Source organism: Erpetoichthys calabaricus, chromosome 15, assembly GCF_900747795.2.
Source record: "Erpetoichthys calabaricus chromosome 15, fErpCal1.3, whole genome shotgun sequence".
NCBI classification, from domain to species: domain Eukaryota; kingdom Metazoa; phylum Chordata; class Cladistia; order Polypteriformes; family Polypteridae; genus Erpetoichthys; species Erpetoichthys calabaricus.
Window position 1 is genome coordinate 23,734,962 of NC_041408.2, and position 21,140 is coordinate 23,756,101.

The 21,140-nt window shown below is 39.9% G+C and overlaps 1 protein-coding gene across 2 annotated transcripts in view; it reads right to left on the reverse strand.

Annotated features, from left to right (window-relative positions):
- cfap36 (cilia and flagella associated protein 36) overlaps nt 1-21,140 on the reverse strand; it is a 124,682-nt gene that overhangs the window by 14,185 nt on the left and 89,357 nt on the right. For both annotated transcript variants that reach the window (XM_051919695.1, XM_028820587.2), the window contains exon 8: nt 14,042-14,202. In XM_051919695.1, the coding sequence (XP_051775655.1) occupies nt 14,042-14,202 (161 nt within the window). The remainder of the gene's footprint in view (nt 1-14,041; nt 14,203-21,140) is intronic.

Sequence of the window (21,140 nt, forward strand, 5' to 3'; positions counted from 1 at the left end):
AGAGTGTTTCAGTATCTTTCACACTGAGGAAAGAATGCAGATGAGCAATGTTGCGAAGACGAAAAACGGCTGTCTGTACTATTGAGCTAATGTGTGATTGAAAAGTAAGAAGCTGATCAAAGATGACACCCAAATTACGGACTGATGCTGTGGGTTGAACCAGGATCCCATTAATGTCAATTTTTAGCCCATAAAGGGTAGAGGACACAAATTTGGTACCAACTAATAAGATTTCTGTTTTATCAGGATTGAGTTGTAAAAATTATCTGTCATCCAATGATTGATTTCCCGAATGCAGTCAGTCAGTGCAACAGGTGAAGATGTTGCAGTTGCATCAACACTTACATAAAGTTTTGTGTCATCGGCATAGTAGTGGAAGCTCAGACCATACCAACAAATAATCTCACCTAACAGGAGCATATAGATGTTGAAGAGGATTGGACCGAGAACTGATCCTTGAGGGATACCTTGTGTGAATGAAGTAGTGGCAGATTTGTATTCCCTAATGAAGACTTAATACTGGCGATCACTAAGGTATGGTGTGAACCAAGAAAGAGCAGAACCAGTGATATCAATAGCTGAAAGTCGGGACAGTAAAATATTATGGTTAACTGTATCAGATACTGCACTCAAGTCAAGAAGAACTAGAATAGTGGCCATCCCAGAATCTGCGGTTATAAGTAAGTCATTGGCTACCTTAAGTAAAGCAGTTTCAGTGCTATATAGGGTTCTAAATCCAGATTGAAAAGGCTCAAGCAGGTTATGCAAATTTAAATAATCATTGAGTTGAGCAGCAACAACCATTTCTAAGATCTTAGTCATAAATGGAAGATTAGAAGTTGGGCGATAACATTTTAGCTGTAATGGATCTGAGGCAGGTTTTTTTAAAACAGGGATTACAGTAGCAGTTTTTAAATCACTTGGAACAACACAGGTGCGGAAAGTACAGTTGATAAAGTGAGAAATGTGGGCAGAAAGTTTGTCAGTGCAAGCCTTAATCAGTAAAGTAGGGGCAGGATCTAGGTGGCTAGTAGATTGATTTAATTTAGATATTACTTCAGCAATATAAGTTGGTGTAGTGGGGCTAAATTTAGATAAATAAAAGTATAATCAGTCAACAGAGATAAGGAATGGTTATTAGAGAAATTTTGATATATGGCGTCACACTTGTGCACATGGGAGGCAGCTAAAGGGCTTGAGTAAGGGCAGTTCCGAGTCATACCGGGATGTGGCAGAGTGCACGGTCTCTTTATATCCCTTTCCTGTAGACCATTCACGGGAGATTCTACCTGGCCCTCTTGACGTCACTCCCAGGACCGAGCATATGGAAGGAGACATTGCCGGCTCCGGCCCCTGTGATGTCACGTCCGGGCTCGAACCTATGGCTGAAGACCTTCATGAGCCTGACCCCTTTGATCTCACTTCCTGTCTTCCCCTTTAAAAGACTCCACCTTTTCCCTATTCCCTCAGTTCTGTTTTGGACTCGGTTTTGTGCACATCAGTGCTGTATACACTTTGCGACTTTGCAGCCAGGAAACCAGATACACAGGTGGCTGCCCCAAACCTTTCTATGACTCTGAGTCGAGTTTGTGACATTGGCGTAGTCGGCAGGATGGAGAAGTCCCGGAAGAGAAGGGGACAGGACCTGCAATGCACCCAGGTGGGAGCGTACCAGGGCTGAGTTTTCAGTCGGGGAGGGTGTCCCCTGGTTCGGCGAGACCCCGTACGGGCTCTGCTCCCAGCACACTTAACTGGGCAGCTTAGAGTGGCCAGGGAGTGTGTGGGAGGGGCTCACAGAGTTGGGCTACTCCGAAGGGGGGAGGCAAAAGGGGCTTATTATGCTCTCTCGGAGGAGAGTGCCCACCTCCCTGTGAGACCAGACCCCCGAATGCCACCTAGGGGTGCCCCAGACTGGCAGATGAGTAAGGTATGAAACTGGAGGTTGGACCCAGAGCAGCCGACCCTCAAACAAGCCTGGTCCTTCTGGGCAATGGTAGGGCAGTGGTTACGGCTGCATGAGAACAAGCCCTACCAAGTAATACAGCAGGTCGTCTGCTATCTGCTCCAGAAAGTGCTTCCCCGTGGCTTCACCCAGCCAGTCTGGGGTAAGCAGTTTAAGAACCTGACAGAACTCATAGAGCTTCTGGAGACACAAAGGACGGCCTCACAATCTGATGGAGCAGAACCGTCACTTTGTCGAACTCAGCCAGAGTACGTCCCAAGACCTAGCCCTACCCGTACAACCTGGAGCTTGTGCCGACGTCCCCAGAGTTGCGGGCACGCAAACCACTTGGAAGCGAGGAGGGATGCAGGTGGAGGGGGAGGAGGGGTTGGTGCGCTCTGACTAACCCGTTGGCAGTCCCACATACAAGCGTGGTGATCGTAATATGATATGTGTGACAATAGAGGCGTTGTTGACCCCTTGAACCCTCAGACCAAACGTCAGACACCAGATAAGTCCAATTATTATTTATTTTATAATAATAATGTGCACCAAGCACCCTCCACTCCACAATACTCATACAATAATCAATAAACAATCCTCCACTCCCATACGCGTTGCCACCCTTCCACCCAGCTCAGCTCACTTGTCTGGGGTTTCTCGTTGTCTTTTACAGTCCATGACCCGGAAGTGCTCCCGAACCCCTGTCCATGTGATTTCTTAGCACTTCCGGGTCGGATAAAAACCACTCTTTCTTCATCCTCTCAAGCACGTCGTTCCTTTTGTCCATGTGACCAGGACACACTTCCGGGTTATAGGGCACGTAGTATTCCCTGAGCCTCCCTACAGCGTCTACTGGTGGTCCCCATGGTATCCAGTAGGGTTGGTTGTAACAACTACAAGGTCCAGAAGGCCCTGCTGGAATTCGGGGAACTGCCATGCTGCTAGGATGGCTCCATCTGGCGGCTTGGAGGTGTTGGCCGGAATATATGGTCGGCCATCCCTCACATATGACAATATCATTTTTAAGATGAAATGCAGCAAAATATGTTTATTATATTATACAGATAAAACTTCAATTTCATTTAAATAATCTATATTGTTAATAATTAAACATGTGAGGACACGGTGCCGCAGTGCTAGCGAGCCGCTGGCGCTCCGTTCATAGATTGTTCCTGCCTCGCGCTGTATTCTTGTTGGGACTGGCACGACACTGGAAGGACAGATGGATAGAATAATTAAACACGTACTACGAAGATATTTCAATGTTCCTTAAATGTTTTGAAGAATCAGCGTTCTAAGCTTACAGATGGCTTAACGTCTATTACAGAGCTGATTGTGTGGTGATTGGGTATTTGGAGAAAGAAAAGAAAGGACAGGAATTGGAGGTTAGTACGTTTGAAAGAGAAAGTACTGCTACATTAAAGTATTTCATCGAAGGTCGCGCATGGCGCAACAAGCATCTTGCGTGACACATGAACAATCACTGCGCCACCATGTTCCCATGTTTAATAACATGCTTTAACTCCTATCATCATGAAAATGATATCATGTATACATCTCAGTATTTTAATTATTCAGAGAGCTGTAATATTACGAACGTAATGGATTCTGTGTCCTGTCGGAGGAAGAGAAAGCCCGGAAGCACGTAGTGATTCACACACAGAGCACATAGAAGATCAAATACAAAACAAAGCATTTAACGTGCTACTTTAGTTACGATGGGATTGAGAAACTAGTAAATTAAACGATTTTAAGATGAAGTTTATGATGTTCTACTTTAATGACAAAATAAACTACGTGATTAAAGTGGAAATTTCGAGATAAAAGTTGACATTTCATGCTTTTTTCTCACTCTGTACCCTAATAAGGTTTCATATGACACTCAGACGTTGGGCTACGACTCGCCTTTTCATGGCAACTTTGATATGTGACAACTCTTTTTTAATTTCGGGCACTGTGCAACTTTGTGAACTTGAGCTTTCGAGTTTCTCCGACACGCTATGTCACTTGATCAACTTCCTTTTGTTGATTATACCACTGTTTAAACCAACAAATAGTAAGTTTTCCTTTCCTCCACTTGGTATTCGCTGAAATTCTTCTATTTTCCCTCTTGCTTTTGCCATTGTCTTTTCACAGATGGGTGAGCTTAAGGGCTATTTATATTGATTTGCATATTCAAAGAGGTGTAATTTTGGGAGGAGTTGCATGTGCGTTACTTTTCACGCTGACCGGGATTTATGGAGCGGAAGAACATGGAAGTTGGCGTTCGCACAGATTTATGCATCTGGATTTTTTTGTACGTAAGCACATTTCTGCTTTTGTGCTTATGTTATGTTATAGTGCAAATTCTACGCACGGCGTTATGCATGAGGCCCCAGGATTTTGCCACGCTTCTACAAGGAACAACATGTCCAGTTTTTTAGAAGTTGATAAGTCCTTAAGGAAAGTAGTTTTATTGGTTACTGATCTGCAGTTCAGGAGCGCACACTGGAGAGTTACGTCAGATTGTAATCCTTGGTTACTCCAGTCCTGCATTTGCAGCAGGTGTCTCAGCCAATTCATCTGCATACTCCATCGTCTTGCAGATTGTCTTTTTGAGAAAACAGGTCTAACAGTCCAAATCGTGGAAATAGTGTTGGCGGATGCAGAGGTGATATTAAAATGACGCAGAGAGGAGCGGTGTAAATACCGTGGACAAGCAATGCCAAGCTCCATGCATAAGCCGTAAGTCACTGTATCTAGTCTGGAGTGCACACGGTAAGCACATAATTGTGTTGTAGAGTAGGTAATCATCTTCAGAAAAAGCAGTAACAGCTACCAGCACGTTAGCCAGAACCCATAAACTAACTCCAACTGAGCAGAAAACAAAATCAGCTAAGGAAGTAAAGACTTACTCACCAACCATGCTGGCTCAGGGAGAGTACAGGGGAGAGGGCTCGTGGAATATAGGCAGCGATCAGAATAAAACTTTACAAAAGGACGAGTATGAATCCAGTGAGAATCCGCCCATAAAACATAAAAAGCACGAGCAAGGCAAAGGACGTAGTAACAGCAACAAAGCGAAACAGAGCAAAAAGACACAGCAGCCAGATCGCACACAGCGTACTCTCATCCGGAACTGGAAGCAAGTCCAAGCACCTCTTTAAACTGTGGACTCTAAATCTCACTTCAGAAAAACTCTTGTCTTTTTAAACGATTGCTACCAATTGATTTTAAACTCTGTATTTTTATTGAGTTAAACCTTATATCTTTCAGATCATTCTTTTAGAACTCAAAAAAACAGATTGCTATAAATAATTTTTGTAATTTATTAGGCCAGAGATAATTAGGATCAGAATGGTCAATCAGCCTGACAAAGACAAACAATTCTCACTTATTCTTGTAATTATTGTTAATTCCACATGAAGTAAGGCCTTTAACTTTAGGATGCATACTACACATGAGGGTGAGCAGAGCAGGGAATAACAAACGAAAGAAGAACTGTAAGAAATTGGCAAGACCTCTGCAGACTGAAGAAATTTCAAAGCAGCTCTGCACCTAGACTTGGAAAGACTCAACTCCCATCATCTGTATTTTCTAAATAAGCATTTTAAACTCTTTTTCAAATACATTTCCTAACCTTTTAAGATTATTTTTGCTACCATTGGTTTTACCGTGTTTTTATAAATGTTGCTTTATAATAATATTGAATGTATATTGTTGTGGTGTGGGTGACTGCCACATTCCCACAGGGGCTAGTAGCAGAGATGAGATGCCTTCAATAGAAAGTAGCACAGTGGGCGGACAATTGCTTTGGTGTTTGGCACAGGTGTAGCAGAAGTCTGAAGTCAAGCATTTTGTCTACTTGTGCAGAGCTAGTAAGTGTCTCTTTGCTTGAGGCAGCTGTCCACATCCAGGTAAGGCTGTACATGTGGGTTGCTATAAAGTAGATATAGCAAACACTCATATAAACAATACGGTTAAGGTAACTATAACACTAATGAGCCAAAATAACAAACACAGAAATTTCCATGGTGATATATTAAAGGTATAGTGATAAGAGCACCTAGCGTGGGTGATCACCATATTCCCACAAGGGTTAGCAGCTGGAGGGGGCAGGAAGAATGCCTAAAATAAAAATTGTGGTCAGCGGGCACCTGCTTTGGTGATGGCACAGGTGTAACTTAACTGTTTGGTCTGCTTGTGCTGAGCAAATATGTCTCTTTCCTTAAAGCAGATGTCCAACTGCAGATAATGCTGTATATGTGGGGTACTATAAAGCAGCTATATTAAGGCAAATTTCCACAATAGTACGAATACTTAAAATGTTCAGTTTACTGAATAGATTATGTAAATGCACAACCTATTAATGTCAATGATGTATGCAGAGTAAGCCACAATTCAATGCTTTTGACCTAAACCCCTTCAAAACTTTATAACAGTACAAGTTAAAAAACAAAGTGTTACATTCAAATCCGATTGAAGCTACTATTTCTACAGGATGTGCTACAGGGTATAATTACTGTATATTCATACCCAATATTCTAATAACTCTTACAAACTACCTGTTTGAATTCAAAATAATACAGTTTTCTGGGAAATTGTTTTTTCCTATGACCATCAACAAAAGCCAAGTTCAGTTATTCATCTATTCAATTGATCTAAAGCACATATGTTTTACTCATGGGCAATTTTATATTGCAGTGTAATGAGCTCCACTGAATTAATAATATTACCCCTAGTAAAAAATAACAAATATAATATACAGAAAAATACTCAGTTAGTTAGATATTACTTCTGATACATAAGTAACAGCATTATAACCAAGGCCCACTGTGTTAGGAATTTACAGCTAGTTCTTTCATAATATCCATTTATCAACTTTGTAACCTGCTTATCATCTCAGGCTCATGGGATCACCACAGTACTTGGTCAAAAAAAAGAAAGTCACCCCAGATGGGATGCTAGTCCACCACAATGCACACCCACTGGGCCAAATGACAGTCACAATGCAACATACCCAACATATGTTTAAAATGTACAAGGAAAATCCACACAGACTTGGGAAAATTATGTATTATATTTGTAGGAGGATATGTATACTAAAGCATACAATTTGCCTCTGTAGCACGATATCACAGCAGGGTAATATTGACAGGAAAGTGCTCTTAGATCAAGTAAGGCTTAGCCCTAGCCTTTGCCGTTAATTCAGAGCACATCAAACAAAAAGAGCCTTATATATTGGCGACTAACTCCCATTCTATGAAGGTGAAGCAAAAAAATACAAAACATCATGGTGGGAGACAGAATGCATTGGAAACACCAAGTAGATGGGGGTGTTATGCACTGTAGAAGGTAACATTTTTTTCCCCACTAAACACTGCACATTTGTATCACAAATGAATCATACTGTTCTAAATAAGATCTTTTTTGTGATTGAATTAATCTGGTTAAATGTTAGGCTTTATTCACACCTCTGCCTTTCCTTGCATTATTTCCACAGTCACATAACACAAGTAGCCCAAAGCACACCAGTAACACTATTTATAAATTACTAGCCAACCTGTGGCATAGCATACGCCGCATAATTATGTATTGATGGGTGAACACTTCCTGAATGACACAGTTGTCCAAAAGGGGTGGCTTTGAGGATACGACTGTGAGTGAATGAAAAGATGGACCTCTGGAGAGAGCAACATACAATTGTCCATGACTGAAAACTGGTTTTGGCAGATACATGCATATCTTTTTGAATGTTTGGCCCTGTGCTTTATTGTCATCTCAAAGGCCAATCTAACAGGAAATTGTCTTTGTTAAAAGTAAAAGGCAAATTATCCGCGACAAACAAACTGTTTTACACACTGCATACAGCGATTCACATCCGCGACAAACAAACTGTTTTACACGCTGCATACAGTGATTCACATCTGCGACAAACATGCTTCTTCTTAGATGGTCCTGCCGCGTCCACCCTCGTTCTCGAAGCATACACACTGCCTGGTCATGTGCCCGCTCGCAAGAGCAACTGACAGAGACCCGCCCACCAACTCTAAGACCATGGGATACCCCTCGCAAACTGTTTTACACGCTGCATACAGTGATTCACATCCGTGACAAACATGCCTCTTCTTAGATGGTCCTGCCACGTCCACCCTCGTTCTCGAAGCATACACACCGCCTGGTCATGTACCCGCTTGCAAGAGCAACTCACAGAGACCCGCCCACCAACTCTAAGACCATGGCGTGTAAAACAGTTTACGATGGTGGACGCGGTCGTGCATCATAACCAAAAAGAATAATAAAAAGTCAACGTGGCTCAGAGGTGCATGTGGAGTGTAGCAGAGATGAACGTGAATGACGCCCTGTGTTGTTGCGTCCGAGTTGGTGGGCGTGGCTTGGCGAGTTGTCGTCGTATCCAATGACGCTGTGTTTTGTGAGTTGCTGCGTCCGAGTTGGTGGGCTTGGCTCTGCGAGTTGTCGTCGTATCCAATGGTTTTAGAGTTGGTGGGAGTGGCTCCATCCTGCGTGCTTCCATGGGTGTCTTGCTTGTGCAGGCGGCGGCTTAGTGAATTATATATATATATATATATATATATATATATATATATATATATATATATATATATAGATACCCCCTGTTCACATCACCACGGAGAAGAGTAGTGCAGTTTTAAAAAATGTGATATTCTACGTCTAGATATCTATTCTACATCTTCTACGTATAGATAGATGAAAATAAACCCTTGTGCATATGTTTTTTATATAGGACAACACACAAAATAGGAAGGCATCCCATTTGTGTTCCTAAGAAAATACCCTTTCCTGTTTGCAGCAGATGAGGCTAAAAACACCCAATTCCAGGCACCTTAGAAGAATATACTTAATATGGTATCTGTCTGTGATGCATATTTTAGGTTAAAATCGCCACGATTGCCATTATAATTGGCCAAGCAACACATGTCACACTGCTCAACTACAGGTATGACAGACAAACAACAGTGGTCCCTATAATTGGGGTGGATTATGCAAATAGCTTATATTTATCTATACTAATTAATAAAAGGCAAAGCCCTCACTGACTCACTGACTGACTGACTCACTCATCACTAATTGTCCAACTTCCCGTGTAGGTGGAAGGCTAAAATTTGGCAGGCTGATTCCTTACAGCTTACTTACAAAAGTTAGGCAGGTTTCATTTCGAAATTCAACGCGTAATGGTCATAACTGGAACCTCATTTTTGACAATATACTGTAATGGACGGCAGCTTGATGGCCGTGGGAGGCGGAGTTGAGTGTCACGTCATCACGCCTCCCACGTAATCACGTGAAAAGACTGTGAACTGAGTAAGGAGAAATGAAGGAAGAGCCGCAAACAGCGAAGAACAAAAAATTAATTAAACAATTGAGAAGGGAGCGAGTGAAGCATACAAGCATCTTCATAAGGGAAACAAAGCACGGTGTAAAACGTAAGTTTAAATTAAGTTTATTGAAACGCTCCCGTTGCGGATTGCAATAACATATTCGCGAGATAAAAGAACTCAGTAGGGAGAAATGAAGGAAGAGCCGCAAACAGCGAAGAACAAAAAATTCATTAAACAATTGAGAAGGGAGCGAAACAATAAGAAGCCAGCGAGTGAAGCATACAAGCATGTTTATAAGGGAAACAAAGCACGGTGTAAAACGTAAGTTTAAATTAAGTTTATAGAAACGCTCCCGCTGCGGATTGCAATAACATATTCGCGAGACAAAAGTTTAATGAGAAGACACGAGGTATAAACGAACCACACGCCGTAGCGCAACGTTAGGGGCAACAGTTTCAACCATTCTATGATCTGCTTCTCGCAACTGAAAGACGGCACATGGCAGATGTTAGCCGACTTGCTGACCGCAACGTTAGGGGCTTCAACTCTGGCGCTGACGATACAGATTAGATTCCCGAGAGGGGATGAAGTGAGTGTGTATGCCTGATGAGCCCAGAATTAGAGAGAAACACGTGTCGCATACTCTTTGCATTATTTGAAAGTAAACTATTAAAACCATTCTATGATCAGCTTCTGGGAACAGAAAGAGGGCACGTGGCGGATGTAACGCGACTTCCTGACCAACCACAAGCGTTACCTGGCAGGTAACCACCCATACAGTCAGATTGTGATTCAGAAAACGAATGCCATGAATGTAATTACCACGATCTACATACTGTCAAATAAACGAAACACACGCCGTAGCGCGACAGCTGTGAAAAGCGAGGTTCAGAAAAAAACAGATCCTTAACAAATTGTTATTGGTATACTGTATTTTCGATCCGTTTAAAAAGGTTTTCTTTTCTTAAAAAATTAAAAGCAGTACTTCGCCACAACGAAGCGCGAGAATTTGGCTATATATATCTGCTTCTCACACTTAAAAGAGGGCACGTGGCGGATTTTAGACGACTTCATGACCAAACATTACTGTTACCTGCCAGGTTGGGTTACCACTTTTAATACAAAAAAATAAGGGACGCATACTGCAGCGGGTGCCACATCCCAGTGCCAACACTTTGCAGACTGTACTTAAAAGACCCGCCCTCCTCACTGGACAGTTAAAAAGACCAATCAAACTAACGATGACGTCAAGTATTACCCAATCAAAAGTAGGAAAGGAGGCATCTTCATAAAATGCGTGTGGGATGATTTGCATGAGACGCTGCTTTAAAAAAAATGATAAAAAAAATACGGGATAAATCCCGTCCCGTATTGATTCAAAACGGGACACGCAATTTCATTCTCAAATACGGGACGATTCCGTATTTTAAAGGACGGGTGGCAACCCTACAGTGCCAGGTAACCACCCATACAATCAGATTGTGATTCAGACTAGGAATGCAATGAATGTAATTACCCCGATCTACATACAAGGCGAAAGTCTTGCAACATTCAAAGATGATGGTTTGGGATAAGTACACCATAGAACATAAAAGAGCTTATGAAGCCTTGAACCAAAAAAAGCAAGATCTCAGAGATCGTAAAAAAAAAAATAGGAGGTAATGTCGTTTTACTCACTGTAGATTTTAGTCAAACATTACCAGTTATTCCACAAGGGAGACCAGCAGATGAACTCAACGCGTGTTTAAAATCCATGCTTCTCCCATGCTCGGTTATATGTCGCGTGTTCTCGGGTAGGTACACCAAAAAATGTATACATTTAGGCATGTTATGGGCAAACAAAAAATGAGGTATACCCGAAGGCACTGCAGTAGTACTGAATGTAACTTTACTTCTTAAATGTTAATGTTTTACTGTTTAATAATTTATACGCTTCTTATATGTTGTTCAAATTCTTTTATCAAAATACCAGTGACAGCGCAATGCACGATAACATGGAGTGAATACACCATACGCATCCGCCCACGGTCGCCCTGGTGTGCGCAGATAGGAGTTGATTCTACAATAAAATAAAATAAAATAAAGATAAAAACCCAGGATTGTTTCCTGCCTTGTACCCTGTGTTGGCTGGGATTGGCTCCAGCAGACCCCCGTGACCCTGTGTTCGGATTCAGCGGGTTGGAAAATAGATGGATGGATGGATGGATTTTACTGTTTAATAATTTATATTTATATGAAATGTGCTTCTTATATATTACTTCATATTCTCATATGATAATGATGTTAATGTTGTTTATATTGATTTCTATGTTATTGAAACTGCATGTATGTGTGTATATGTATGTGTGTGTATATATATATATATATATATATATATGTTTGTGTATATGTATATATATATGACAGCAACACTCATAACAATGACAACACAATTACATTGACAATCATGTTACGTTATTTTTAAAATGTTTCCTTTTTTTTTCATAACCTCTTTAACACACTACTTCTCCGCTGCGAAGCGCGGGTATTTTGCTAGTTGGTTATATATAATGGTTATAAAAATTACTTATGAATGCTTTCAAATCACTTCAGTTTTTTTTTTTTTGTCCGACACCTGACTCGTCAGTACAAGAAACCCCCCACAAATGATATACCATTCGATTTATTTTGATGTCAAGTTATGCAAATCGTCAATCTTTTTGGGGTCACCTAATTTTTGGCCCTCTAGACCCAAAAAACCCTAATTTTTAAACCATTCCGGATAATATTTGGTGCAGGTAATTATACCCTTATGATAAAGAATAAAGCACTAGGTGCCTTCTGCAAAAATTATCAGAAAGACTTGGAATTATGCATGCCACATTAACCTACCCCAGGGGTTCAACCCTGTAATGAGATACAAGGGTTCAAAGTTACTTCTTTTTATAAAACTTCAAAAAAATGTGGATTAGTAATATAGACATGTGGAATGTCATTTTATGCTACAGTATTTTGAGGTTGCTGACAATATTTTTGATATTTGATTTTTTACTGGTGGTCCTAGCCCTCAAAAAGCTACTCGCAAAATAACTGATTTCAGAGATAAGCATGTAGGGTTTCATTTTAGACTATTTCAAGGTCAGTAATTTTATTTTTGTTTTTTGATACTTTACTAGGGGCTTAGCCATATATGAAGCTCTATTAGAGGGTGAAAATTGGAAAAAAAATTAATACATTTGAGAATATTGGGACTTTGGAATATTGAAATGTGTGCTACAATTTAAATATTTAAATATCTGAAACAACTGTTCTTGTTTATTGTGTATTAATACCTAATGAAGTAAATCATTACGTTTCTTCAATGAACTTCAATGAAAATTGGGAGGCTTATGCTAATTTAGACTTTGTCTTTGTAAATAGTTTTTATCTAATATATTCTTTTGGACATTTTCACCTCAATGTGGTGGGTCTCTATGGCAGGGATGCAGATCAGATCAAGCTGGAGAGTGTCCTGGCTTCCCCATTTAAAGTAAATGAAATTCTCTTTTTAATAGCGTGAATCTGAGTGCCCAAGGGCTGCTGCAAGTTTATGGTGATTATACATTATGCTTGGTTTTCTTCAAATGTGGCATTGTGTATAACAACCAAACAAGTCCACCGTGATCTCATCTGCCCAGGGAACATTATTCCAGATGTCTTGTGTTTCGTTCAGATTACATTTTGTAAAGCTACCATATTCATCTAGGAGTGAAGAAGTTTTCACCTACCCCTCCTTCAAAGGAGGCCATATTTGTTCAGTCTTTTTCTGATGATAGCCTAATGAATCTTGAACAATTACTATGTCTGGACTTGTAGGTTACCTAACGCAACTTTTGGGTTCTTTGCAAATTCTTAGAGGATCAGAGTCTAAGCTTTGGATGAGATTGATGAGAAGAATATAGCTATCCTAAACATTCTCCATTTGTAAATAATAATTTGGACTAATAATGATAGACTTCAAATTGTATTCAAAATGGCTTTATAAATGGCATTATCAAACTAATGCGCAACAACATTTGTTTTTGTGAGATCACTGCAGATGTCTGGTATCAACACAAACCTGAATGCTTTAGAGTGAACTGCCAAAGGTTCAGTTTTTATATCAAAGTGGTTGCAATTCCTGATCACTGACTAATCAAGTGCACTTGATTAACAGCACCAGATTCTGAGCACTGCATTAACTGTACCATGTTTTTGGAACTGTTTCACCATTGATGTGCTTGGAAACATTTAAATATTTTATTTTTTAAAGGACAATTTGTTGCATACTAAATACTTTTGTAGGTGGAACATTATCCTTCAGTGTCTGTTTTTTGCTCAGACTCACTGGTCCTCGATTATGTATAGTGGATGACACATTTTTATTGATATGGTTGAGAATTCCTATTAATTGCACTCACCTATCATGAAGCAAAGATAAGATAGGATTTCTGAGGAAGAAGTGATTTTATGGAACTGTATTTGTCTAATAAAGACATTACTGTTTGGCCATTTTGGTTTTGTATAATTCTGTTATAGCCTAGGGGGTATATGAGAACCCCCAATATATCACACCTGGCATGTAAAACGATAAAATTGAAAGAGGATTGACTTACATTTTCACATCACTTTATATTATATGTGACTGATTACAATATCTCCACATCAGTCTATGTGGTTTCCACTAACTCATGGATACATTTTTAAAACGGATAAGAAGACAAAGAATTAACAGTCTAAGCTGCACATGTGAGCTTACAGTAAGAGGTCTACTTATGCCAGCCTCCTTTCTGGCCTCCTCTAACCAGGCTTCAGCAGCTTCAAGACTGCTCTTCTCCTTAGGCTCTGGAAATGGCTCAGATCCTTTCACTGGCACTCGGACTGGTGCAAGAACTTTGTTATTACTGCATTTACTTCGTCCTGGGAATGAAAAAAGGTAAAATCAGTGAAGGTTCTACTATTTAGAAGGCTCATGCCAGCAGACTTGCTGACATGTTATGATTCTCATGTAAGTATATGATAGACTATACATTCTGTGGTTACTTTATTAGGTCACCTACTTTTTAACACAAATAGCCTGCTCCTCCAAACAGAAAACCACATGGCTTTATCTTACTCAATACAGCACGAAGACATTGTCAAAGTTTTTAGTTGCTGCTTGACTAAACATTAGAACTGGCAGGATGAGTGATCTAAATAACTTTGACTGGGGTGTCAAAGAAACAAAAAATCATCAACTGAGCAGCAGTTCTGTAGAAGAAAACACCCTGTTAATTAGGCAAGTCAAAAGAAGTAGCCAGATTCTTTGAGGCTAACAAAATGCACCAATACTTAAATAACAGTACTTTACAAGCCTGTTGTGCAGAAAAGCTTCTTTGAATGCACAATGTGTCAGACTTTGACTTGCTACAGCAGCAGCAGATCATGCAGAGGTCCACTCCTGCCAACTAAGAACAGGAATGTGAGATTACATTGGGCATATGATCACAAAATATAGACAGATGTAGGACTGAAAATGTCCACGGGCCTGACGAATCTCAATGTTTGTAGCAATATGCAGGTAGTATAATCAGAATTTCCAATAAAGTGTCAAACTATAAATCAATTCTTGCCATACATCACTAGTATAGGCTTGTTAAGGTAATGCAGTGGTGTGGCATATATGTTCTTTTCACACATTAGACATCATAATACCAACTCAGCACCATTTGACTGCCATAGCATAACTAAGGATAGTTGATGGCCATGTACACCCCTTTTTGTTCATAAGCTCCACTGTTTAAGTGGATACCTGCAACTGATGCACCAAGTCACAAAGCACACATTTTCTCGTCATCCTTGGGTTAGTTTTGCGCTCCTTAAATGTATACCTTGTAACTTGGGTTGGTTTGGGTTTGCCTCGCAAAAAAACATGCATCTGTGCCTTTAAAACATTGACTGCTGAGCCATCAATTACCAGGATGCTGCAGTATAGGTATAGGGATATATGAAACTACCAAAACTCATAACAAATATATAGAAATATATTAGAAAGCAACAGTTTTATTACCAAAAGTAACTCTGTCAAAATGTAAAGAAACTGTTGATTACATTATGTTCATCAGCATCATGAATAAAAGTCTCCATTTGACTGACAGACTTAGAAGCATGGCACCACATAGAGTGCAGGTTTAGAAGAACATTGCCACAAATGTAACACCCTCCCTTGCACTGTCCACGCTTGATGCACACAACTCATTTGGGACTTGGTGACTGTTTGCAGTCAGTAGGTGGCAGAATGTCCATGTATAGCTGTCCCCATAGTCAGGCACCTTATGATGAAGAAACAGCTATGGATCGGCTATCTGCATCTGTACCAGAGCCTACAGGTTCCACAACATCCAATTGATGGTCACTATCTCGATTACTGTTATTATAATCAAAATAATACTTTTGCAATAAATCTAGTTGTTTCAAAATTTCAGCAGGTTTATACCATTTTTGTGACAACATAACTACGGACTCTCTATAGCGCTATTTTCTGCAAGCTGTTGCTGCCAAAAAAAAAAATCTATGGCTATCCACTAGATGAAGGTATTATAATAGGTAACTGAAAAGTGTGAGCAAAGCTGTCCAGCAAGCTGGCTGTGTCCATAGTGGCTATATACTGAAAATCGAATTCTCTTGTGTGTTGTATTTTAAATGGCTCAGTGAGTTATGACTTAACTCGTACCTCACTTTTAACGTGTTAAGGGTAAGATGTAGCACAGAAAGGATGGTTTCCGAAAGGGGTTTTATCCTGGAAAGGAAAAAAAGAGAGAAAGAGACAGAGAGACCGACATTTGTAGGAGAAGCAGGGAGCAACAACATAAAAGCTTGGGAAATACAAATATAGAAGACATCAATAGGGAATTGGATGTTCAGTCCTTATATACAAGTGAGATGAGTCTCCAAAGAGGAATCTATTCTTTTGCATTTGTCTGGAGCACCCAAACATTTTCTGTCAGGACAGAATATTTTTCCTATATTTGTTGCAGTTTGCTGGATTATCTTCTGCTACATGCGTCTTCTTTCAGGAGTGTAAAATTTTACATTTCCACTGTTGTGATCAATTCTGCATCTGTTGAACGGAGTTTTAATTGTGATTTCTCTGTGCAACCTAATTTGTCAAATTATGCTTTATTTGGAGTAATGTGTTCGTTATGTTGGGGATTGTATTGAAAAATAACTTTTGTGTTTTTGGAGTTAACAACACACCTTTTTATATATAGTATTACTGATTACCTAGGGCTGGTCAAGAATTATTGGTAAATGGGTTAAAAAAAATGAGTTTTGGTCACTGAGCCCAAAACGTTTTTTTGCAATTATTAAATATCTTGCAGCAATTAAGACAGCAGGTTGTGTTTGTGTTGTTGCTCTGGGGTATAGTGAGATTCCTGGGGAGCGGTACATCTTTAGTTTACTCCAATGATTTGCTCAGTCTCTAAATCTCATACTAACAGAGCACCTTTGGGATAAAGTGGAACAGGGGATTTTGAAGCATTAATAATTTAATGATGGTAACAAGTCAGCTTGGATGAAAATCCATAAGGAATGTTTCCATCACAATGCCTTCAAGAACTTAGGCTGTGCTGTAGGTAAAAGAGGGCCTTGTTTGGTAACTGATTGGTGTACCTAGTAGAATAAAGTGGGCACTAAATGAATATAAAAGTTAAGGAAAAAAAAGATGAAGTTTTATATTCTACATGCAATTAGTACCCTGAAATATTCATTCAAATTTATTCTTACATTAAAACAGTATAACAAATAAGGAAATGAAAAAGGGTACTTGCAAAAAGTGTATTAAAAGAATACTAGATATATTAATTGATGGAAATGTGCTCCGTGTGTGTGTGTGAAAGTCCGTATAATAGTTACTGGATAAGTCAGTATCCAGAGATATTTTAATTAAAGTAATTTAATTCATCTCATAAATATTGAAATGTATTTGCCATGCCTTTAGCTGTAATTGCTGAACAAATCATGAGAAGCAACGATTCACGGGTATCTTGGACTATGGTGTGATGTTAATGTTCATACAATTTGTTTCCAAAGTATTTAGTCAATTCAGCAAGATCTATCTATCCACTCATTTTCTTAACCCACTTATTGCAGCTTCAACTCAAACCACACAATAATTTGATTACTGTCTGCAAATACTGCAACTCTATATACAGTGCATCCAAATGGATTAAATTCATTTTTTTCCTCAGAATTCTACACACAACACCCCATAATGACAATGTGAAAAAAGTTTACTTGAGATTTTTGCAAATTTATTAAAAATAAAAAAATTGAGAACAGCACATGTACATAAGTATTCACAGCCTTTGCCATGAAGCTCAAAATTGAGCTCAGGTGCATCCTGTTTCCCCTGATCATCCTTGAGATGTTTCTGCAGCATAATTGGAGTCCACCTGTGATAAATTCAGTTGATTGGACATGATTTGGAAAGGCACACACCTGTCTATATAAGGTCCTACAGTTGACAGTTCATGTCAGAGCACAAACCAAGCATGAAGTCAAAGGAATTGTCTGTAGACCTCCGAGACAGGATTGTCTCGAGGCACAAATCTGGGGAAGGTTACAGAAAAATTTCTGCTGCTTTGAAGGTACCAATGAGCACAGTGGCCTCCATCATCCGTAAGTGAAAGAAGTTCGAAACCACCAGGACTCTTCCTAGAGCTGGCCGGCCATCTAAACTGAGCGATCGGGGGAGAAGGGCCTTAGTCAGGGAGGTGACTAAGAACCCGATGGTCACTCTGTCAGAGCTCCAGAGGTCCTCTGTGGAGAGAGGAGAACCTTCCAGAAGGACAACCATATCTGCAGCAATCCACCAATCAGGCCTATATGGTAGAGTGGCCAAACGGAAGCCACTCCTTAGTAAAAGGCACATGGCAGCCCGCCTGGAGTTTGCCAAAAGGCACCTGAAGGACTCTCAGACCATGAGAAAGAAAATTCTCTGGTCTGATGAGACAAAGATTGACCTCTTTGGTGTGAATGCCAGGCGTCACGTTTGGAGGAAACCAGGCACTGCTCATCACTAGGCCAATACCATCCCTACAGTGAAGCATGGTGGTGGCAGCATCATGCTGTGGGGATGTTTTTCAGCGGCAGGGACTGGGAGACTAGTCAGGATAAAGGGGAAGATGACTGCAGCAATGTACAGAGACATCCTGGATGAAAACCTGCTCCAGAGTGCCCTTGACCTCAGACTGAGGTGACGGTTCATCTTTCAGCAGGACAACGACCCTAAGCACACAGCCAAGATATCAAAGGAGTGGCTTCAGGACAACTCTGTGAATGTCCTTGAGTGGCACAGCCAGAGGCCAGAGTTGAATCCGATTGAACATCTCTGGAGAGATCTTAAAATGGCTGTGCACCGACGCTTCCCATCCAACCTGATGGAGCTTGAGAGGTGCTGTAAAGAGGAATGGGCGAAACTGGCCAAGGATAGGTGTGCCAAGCTTGTGGCATCATATTCAAAAAGACTTGTGGCTGTAATTGCTGCCAAAGGTGCAACGACAAAGTATTGAGCAAAGGCTGTGAATACTTATGTACATGTGATTTCTCAGTTTTTTTATTTTTAATAAATTTGCAAAAACCTCAAGTAAACTTTTTTCACGTTGTCATTATGGGGTGTTGTGTGTAGAATTCTGAGGAAAAAAATGAATTTAATCCATTTTGGAATAAGGCTGTAACATAAAATGTGGAAAAAGTGATGCACTGTAAATACTTTCTGGATGCACTGTACCCATCTACTGTGCATCTTGACTTCTTTTAAACCATTATTCCATCTACAAGAGTATCAGAGTTCAACATTGTGCCTGCATGTCCTTCTTGGGATTGACTGATTTTCTGTGCAGCAGTAACAGCAGTTTTGAATGCAGTGGAAACTAAGCTGTCTTAAATACTTTTAAATAACCAGTCAATCGAATCCCAGACCTTGGGTCTAAAATTCTGTGCAGTGACTGAAAGAATAGGATTGGAGGTACAAGAGGCTAAAAAGAGGTTTACATGTAGGGTTTTCAACCTTACTTGGCAAGACAGAGTAAAGAGTTCAACAGTATCGAAGAACAATAGAGCAGAACCAAGTGCTTTACCTGATTGAGAAGTGCCAGATGAACTAGTTCAGAAATGTAGTAAAAAATACCAAAGGGCTTAGTTCATTTGGAGAAGACTCAGGGGAAAATCTATATATGCTGGACCATATGGCATTCTGTTGCCATTTGAGGTCCAGTCTTGGAATCTAGACTTCAAAAAGATATCTTAGTTTTCAGCTTTTTGGCGACCAGTTATTTGTCTTTGTGGTACATAACAATCATTTTCATTTCAGATTTTACACCCCTGTCAAGATATTTAAAAATGTAGTTTACTCTGGTCCTTTATGAATATTGTTCTGTCATTTTAACACTACCTTATCTTAGCTGATAAAGAACAAACTACTTGTGAGTGAATGTGCTACAAATACAACAACTCTCTAAGGAAAGCAGCGATTATTACTATTAGTCATGACATGTTAAAAAGCTAAGAATTTAATTACTGTTTTTATTATATTTGCTTCTACCACACACTCTAACATAAAGTTTCAAGTATATGCTTGTGAGGGTGACGCAGTGCAGTAATTACTTCTGCCTCAAAGATCTAGAAAGTTGGGTCCGATTTTGAACTTAGTCACTGCCTGTGAGGAGAGTGCATGTTTTTCCCATATTCATATAGGTTTTCTTTGGATATTCCAGTTTCCAACTATGTGTTACAAGATGAGTATGCCACGTGGAGAATCTTAACTGATTTGATGTAAGAGAGTATTGTAGCATGTAAGGCCTTCTTTGGTCATCACAATAGCATGTATGTATGTACAGGTATGGCCATGTATTCTGCAAGATGCTAGATGTGTTGCTCATGACTGTGGTATCATGCAAAAATGACTCATTTTGTAGTTGCTGCAAACTGGACAGCTGCACAGTCTTGCTGTGAACAGCCAACTCATTCCAAAAATGATTGGCGCAGTTGGGATCTGGTGCATGCCACTAAAGCAATGAAAAGTCCTGGAACCATTCAGTGACAATACATGTCCTGTAACATGGTGCATTACCATCCTGAAATCGTCTATCTGAATAATAAATTGCAGCCATGAAGGGATGAACTTGGTCAGCAATGATGTTCAGATATGGATTCCCATTCATGTGTTTTTCAGTGGGTATCAGGGCCCTAATTTGTGTCAGTAAAACCATTCTTCACACTATCACAATGCCACTGTTGGCCTATAATTTTCACACCAAAAATAATGGTTACATGAACCCATGTTGCTTGTGACAAGTTCTTATCCTTCCAATAGCATAATACAAAAGGATGCCGTTTTCATCTGACCAAGCAATCCTTTTCAACTCCTCAACAATCCAATTTTCATGCTTCTGGATGTGTTTTCTTGATTTTCAGTGACAACATAAATGGCCCATTTGAGACACAGTCCAATAAGTGGTGTAATCTGTGATGATATTCTACAAATGAAGTATGATGACATGTTGGAAGGCAGAAATAGTGGGGGTGTACATAATAAACTGTCAACTCAGTGCACTGGTTTCTCATTCAGAGTGGATTCCATCCTTTAACTTCCAGAAACCGAGTAAAGTGGATTCAAAAAGTGGATGGTAGTGGGAAGATGCTGGTATATTTCCAGGTCTGACAGGTATGGCAGAAACATATTGTTAATCCAAACTACCAAATCAGTTATCTTGGAGAATTTTTTCAAACACCAGTTTGTTAAAATTTACAGACAATTTCAAATCATTCCATAATTAATCTAAGCATTAACTGTTTTACAGTGAATGCTGAAATAA